Source organism: Triticum aestivum, chromosome 4B, assembly GCF_018294505.1.
Source record: "Triticum aestivum cultivar Chinese Spring chromosome 4B, IWGSC CS RefSeq v2.1, whole genome shotgun sequence".
NCBI lineage: Eukaryota > Viridiplantae > Streptophyta > Magnoliopsida > Poales > Poaceae > Triticum > Triticum aestivum.
Window position 1 is genome coordinate 652,990,511 of NC_057804.1, and position 6,508 is coordinate 652,997,018.

A 6,508-nucleotide genomic window follows, 5' to 3' on the forward strand; every position below is an offset into this window, starting at 1 on the left:
CGGCTGGATCCGCCTCCGAATGAAGACGTGAACCAGCTTCGCGCCAACGAGCCCTTGATCGCGCAACCGCGCCATGCCCTCCAAGAGGAAGTTGACTTGGTTCCTGTGCCTCGTCTCGCAACACCACGACCATTGCTTGATCCGCGATGGCTCGCGACCGGTGAAAGCGGGGGCCATCCCGATGAAATTCGGCGGTGGCACGCCCCCGTCCGCCGGAAGAGGGTCTCCCAAGTTGCTAACGTAGAACTACTCCCCCGTGTAGTTGTGGGTAGAGGAAGGGAGCGAGATGTGAAAGTAATCCTGCCGGCGGTGGTTCCGAAGCTGAACTGTAACACCGCCGACGCGCGATTGACCTCCCTGGCCCGGAGAGATCTGCGGATGGAACATGTAGCACCATAGCTTGAAGTGTGGTGGAATGCCGAGGAAAGTCTCGCACAGCGTGATGAACCACACCATGTGAAGGATGTCGTTCGGATGGAGATGTTGGAGCTCCAGCCCGTAGAAGAAGAGAAGCCCTCGCACGAATGGGTGCAAGGGCAGGCCGAAGCCCCGGATGAAACGTTATCGCGGACGAAACCAAAATCACTAGCCTACAGAGCGAGGGACGGTCGGAGGGCAAACTCTCGAACGAGTTACAAGCCAAGTGAGCCGGCATAAGGCCATTTTCCCCGACCGTGTCCAAGGCCACACCTCAAACTCCCTTGTGGTAACCCAGCTGATGGGGTGGCCACATGTTCCCCCTTTGGACGGAATTCCGACCAAAGGGCCGGAACGAGGTCGAGTAAGGAAAGGCTCTATTTCTATGAGATGCCCCCAGAGGGTCGAGCCCCCAGCGGGATCACTCGCCATGACCGCCCCAAACCGGAGGAGCGATCGGATCTCACTTGGACAACCCGCTATTAGCTCGACGGTCGCCACACGCACGCCGGCTCGGCTGGTGATGGTCGACCCAACCTTCAAAAGAGCCAAAAAGGCCTTCTGAAGGGGTTCATGCTAGAAAAACTACCCAGACAGATTTTCCCTAAAGAAGGGGGGAGAGACAGGCCCAATACCAAAAGCAAAGCCGAATGTCCTCGACTAGGCCCCCAGGCGATGCCCCGGGGGCTAAGTTTTCTTTTTTCAAAAGGAGAAACAAGACAGTCGACATTCCTCATTCAAGAATATACAATGAAAATAAAAATACATTGATCTTGGATCAATGGGAGCTCCGGGCCCCACTCCTGGGGCCAGATGCAGACGAGCCTTACTCCCCACAGAGCAAGGCGGAGATAGGCTCTGGGGGGCGCCGAGCCTTGAGCCGAGCCAAGACAGAAGCCTCACCACCCCCGAGCGAGCGTAGGTAGCGCCTCGTGGGTCGTGGCGGCTGTGGCGTCAGGCCTCATCTCAGCACTGAGCACATTAAAACGGGGTGGAGAGAATGTCAAATTCCCTCCACCGGTTCCAATATCGCCAAAACCGCCAAACGTCCTCTTTTAAGAGGGCGCCCGTTTGTAAGGGCCGACGGCTCACTGCCGCTCCGCGCCAAGAACACGCAGGGGGATGAGCTTCTCGACGTCCAAGCCTTGGGGCGGAGCAGATTTCGACAATCTGCACCACCGAGGCACTAGACGCCAGCCTCCGCCGCCGTGCTCAACGACGACCGCGACGGCGGCCCCAACCCCGGTGCTGCCAAGAAGCTTGCACAGCACCGGCTTGCGCCGAGTCCCACTCGCCGAACCCCGGTGCTGCCAAGAAGCTTGCGCAGCACCAGGAAACGTCCCATCGCCCTGGCAACGACTACGGACCAGCGGTGTCGAGCCCGGGGGACGCTGGCGCACGGGCGCTTACCGCGGAATGGGCAAGCAGCCGGTTCTGCTGCCCAGCATCACCCCGGGCCCCTGCTGATCCTACAACACCAGGGCGCACAAGAGGCACCTAGGAGCGTGGCGGGCGAAGGGATGTAGGATCGAGACGTGCGACTAGAGGGAGGGGTGAATAGGAGCACTTTAAAACTCAAACTCACGACCCCCTGGTGCAAAGCAATCACAGAGCAGCACTAGGCACCGTCCACTGAACGGATACGTGCCTAGCCAAACACAGCAGCGAAACCCTCACTCAACGACCAAGGAAATGATCGAAAGCAAGGTCAAGCGACAATTCTTGCCACAAGTGCCTCACGTTGCCACTCCGCACCGAAATGCATCTCACTAACTAAGGCAGCAAACTAAGAGTATGGGCAAGAGGTGAGGAACACCAAAAGCAAGGATATCGCAAACCGCAAAAGCAAACGGAACGAAAAGCAGAGGCACACAGCCACTGTCCAGACCTCTGCCGGATAGTCCGGTGTGGCCTGCCGGACAGTCCGGTGACACCGGATAGTCCGACAGCTCACGCCGGATAGTCCGGTAGAAGCTGCAACAGGGGGCTGACACCGGACTATCCGGTGGCCGCCGCCGGACAGTCCGGTAAAACCGGATAGTCCGGTGAGGCTGCTGGATTGTCCGGTAGATGCCTGGAACTTGAGCAACTCAAGCCCAAAACTTGACCAAATCTTGTCCAAACTTCATGAGATTTTGCACAGGCTATCTAGGGACTATTCCGGGAATTTCAGATCTCGTGAAGAGGGCAATATTTGGGCAAAGGGGGCAAAACTCAAGTTCAACTTGCTCGTGGCAATCCAGCAGGATTGAGATGCACTAGGGCGTAATCTCCACGTCCTAGCAAGTTCAAAACACCGGCAAGAGAAGGAATTCACCCTTGGCTAAATCAAACAAGCAAAAGCCAAGGGAAGAATCCAAGCACCAGACTAGAGAAGGGGAAGGGGAAGGGCTGCACACATGCACACGAATTGCTGCAGAATCTTCTCTGAATTGAAGTGGGAAATCAGTTCATACAACTCTCCTACAGCCTACCACCCTTCACCCCCCCTCTTGATGCAAAGGACTAGCCCTAGGCACTCCAAAACCTAAGTCTAATCCCCGATTAACTTGTTGGCACTTTGGCTGCAAGGAAATGCTAAACCTAGGGTTCTAAATCAGCCAAAGCCACTGTCTAAGACAACCCACTGGTCTATTTATACCCCAGGCCTAACGACGCTGTTTTACACTAAGACCCCTATATTACAAATGCCCGGAGGGGCTGAAATGTAAATGATACACTTGGACGGCTACGATGACGTCTTGATCTTCTTCGGTTTCTCCGCCTCGCTTGGATGTTCGCCATGTAGCCCTTGGTCTAGAAGGGGCACCCGATTTTGAAGTCAGAAACCGGGAAACTTTATTTTGCGGGCTTCTTGGGCCGGCTTGGGCCCGATCTTCTATCTTGACGAGTTTCGATCCACTCGCCAAGTCTTGGCAACTTGGGTGACGGTTTTGAGCTAAAGCCGCCAAAGCCTCCACTCGAACGTCTTGGCGCCATGCACTCGGGTTGGAGCACCACGGTGGCCTCTGGCTTCTCCAGTCCATCGGAGCCGCCTCGCAGTCCATCGGAGGACTTACACCGCCGTAGCCGAACCGCCCCTCCGTGTACCGAACTCCCATGGCCGACCGACGCCGAGCATTGCCTCCAGTCCATCGGAGGGCTTTTGCCCAAGTCCATCCGGGTCTTGTGCCTGAATCCATCCAAGGCTTCATCTCTACCTCCAGTCCATCGGAGGAGTTGAGCACGTTGACAATCACTCATCACACCAGGAGAGCAATGAGGCCGGTCCATTGGCTCTCAAGGGAGACCAAGCGACAAGTGCTTCGTATGAAAGCACTTATAGCTTGAACCCGACGCTCGTATGAAGGCGCTCGCAGCTCGAAGCTAGGGGTGGAACGAACAAGACTAGCCCATGCAGTCCTAAAGTTTGCTTTCCCCGACTGGCTGAGCATGAGACATTAATTCTCGGCTCCTGCGCCGGAACATTCTCACCTAGCTCCTTCACAAAGAAAGCAAGCTCTATGACTCAGGGGAACCTAATGGGCTACAATGAGTCAGCTCAAAGAAGGACGCTACCGATGGCACGTTAATTTATAGTGGAAGCCGCGAGAAGCAGCGAGTAGGGGCCCCCAGTCAAGCCCGCCGGTTTTCTGTGACGAACCACGGACCAGGCACGTCGACCATGGAAAGCTCTTCCCAAGGCGCGCCCTCTGCTTCTCAATGACGGGATGGTTCCCTGGCAAGCGCAGGAGCATCCGATGCCTTGCCGCGGGCAGGAGACGTGACGACTCAGCAAGGGGGCGTAGTTTAGATGAAGAACAACAAGATTTGACATATCTCGTACAACAAAAGCTTCATAAGTTTTGCATATGTTTGCAAATCAAAATGGGGACAGATTCTCAAGCACCACGAGCACAAATTCACCAACCAAGAGCAATGGCCGTACCTAGTTCATTCCTAAACCTATCCATGTCAGGGGTACTTGCCTCCGAAGTTGAAGCATCCGATGCACTCGAAGGAATAACATACTTCTTATATCTATCCGGAATTGTTGGAACATAATCCGGATCCCTTTCACATCTAACAAAGTGGATATCATCTTTGTCATGGAGACAAACATAGTTGTGCAATGTCATAGTAGCCGCAACAATCTTCATCTGTGTTTGAAACGAGTAGTTTGGCATCTTGAGGAGAATTTGCCATTTCATCTTCCACACTCCAAAAGTTCTCTCTACGCAATTACGTTTGGAGGAGTGAATCTTGTTGAACTTCTCCTCCGGAGTATTTGGAGGTGCGCCTCTTTGAAAGTCAGGGACATGATACCGTTCTCCTTTGTACGGTGATAGATATCCATCTCTATTAGGATACCCGGCATCTACAAGGTAATACTTGCCTAAAAACAACAACACGCATACATGTTAGTTCAAGGATAGATTACATTATGTGTAAACTTGTAATGAAAAGAAATGCTCACCCTTTGGAGGATGGGGGAAGGAGGGCTTGTCCTTCTCAATTGCATGATATAACACATTTGTATCATGCATAGAACCAGGTTGGACAATTGAAGCATAAGTGAAGTGCATATCAAAGTCACATACCGCCATCACATTTTGAGTTGTCGTGCCCGTTCTCCCAATGTACCTCGCTTTCGAAGGCCCTTTGGGAATAGAAGCTCTTATATGGGTCCCATCGATTGCACCAATGCAATCTTTAAGATGAGGATAAGCCCTTCTATCTATCCTAATATTATCATGCACAATGTGGAAGTTTGGATCTTGTGGCTTAAGGTAGTGAGATGCCATGTTGACCACACATTGTAGAACCTCATGAAATTTACGATGGATTGTATCCGCTGAATGTTTGAAGCGGTTTTGAGTTCTTCTATTTGATTCACAACCTCTCAAAGTCCACAAGAACATTGCAAGAGACTCATAATTGCTAACAAAGCTTGTTTCTTTTAGACCATAATTACGTACCAACAAGTCATGAAGATCAAAGAACACACTTGCCGTCATTCTCAACATTGTGTAGGTCTCTCCCAGCGTGGCAATAGTCTCTTGAAGCCATCCAAATCCACTCAAAATAGATTTCCTAGGCTCCGCCTTCATCACCCAACTTTCACAATACTTTCCAAATATGACTGCTGCAACCGAACAAAGCATGTCCATATTATGTTGTTGATGCATAACCAAATTCCTCATTGTTTCATAACTATTGCCATCCTCACTATCACTATCCGATGACATCTGCCATATCAAACAATAGTTAGCATCAAGATAATAATAGGTTCACCAACATAGGCATTAAATATTATTCCAATAGCACAAGATAGTAATAGGTTCACCAACATAGGCATAAATATTGTTCTCATAGCACAACATAATAAAAGGTTCACCAACAAAGGCATAAATATTGTTCTCATAACACAAGATAATAAAAGGTTCACCAACAAAGGCATAAATATTGTTCTCATAGCACAACATAATAAAAGGTTCACCAACAAAGGCATAAATATTGTTCTCATAGCACAACATAATAATAGGTTCACCAACATAGGCATAAATATTGTTCCCATCGCTCCAAGATAATAAAAGGTTCACCAACAAAGGCATAAATATTGTTCTCATAGCACAACATAATAATAGGTTCACCAACATAGGCATAAATATTGTTCCCATCGCCCAAGATAAGATGTAACGAACTAGTTGCCATACTTGAGGTCAAACCTCCTACGCAACCAACCCATTCTAGAGTCGGATGTCATGTGCAAGAACATTTCCCTTCGCTCTTTCTTCAGAAAGAGCTCAGTAGCAATGAAGTGCTCATCAGTGCCATCTATTGCGCCACAAGCACGAACTAAATCCATGGTAGATGCAACAGAGGTGGTCTCATCTTTCTGTAGGAAAGACTAAAATGATGTATGCGAAGCATGTGCAATGGAACTAATCTTTTTTATCTCCTCTTGCATCACTTGTGCAGTCTTTGGTTTCTTGTTCTTCTCCGGAATCTTGACCCCAAGCCTCACTTTAGATGCACTAGCTATTGTCGGAGATGCTTGCTCTTCGGTATCATCCTCCAAATCAAGATCGGTGATTTCATCAACATTCAA

The 6,508-nt window shown here is 50.5% G+C and overlaps 1 protein-coding gene across 1 annotated transcript in view; it reads right to left on the reverse strand.

Moving 5' to 3' along the window:
• Positions 1–4,208: 4,208 nt before the first annotated feature.
• The window catches only part of LOC123093892 (uncharacterized), a gene marked incomplete at its 5' end in the record, with an annotated part of 2,562 nt that continues 262 nt past the window's right edge, over positions 4,209–6,508 (reverse strand). The window contains 2 exon segments of the mRNA XM_044515960.1: positions 4,209–4,792; positions 4,874–6,508. Coding sequence (XP_044371895.1) covers positions 4,320–4,792; positions 4,874–5,645 — 1,245 coding nt within the window. The 3' untranslated portion in view covers positions 4,209–4,319.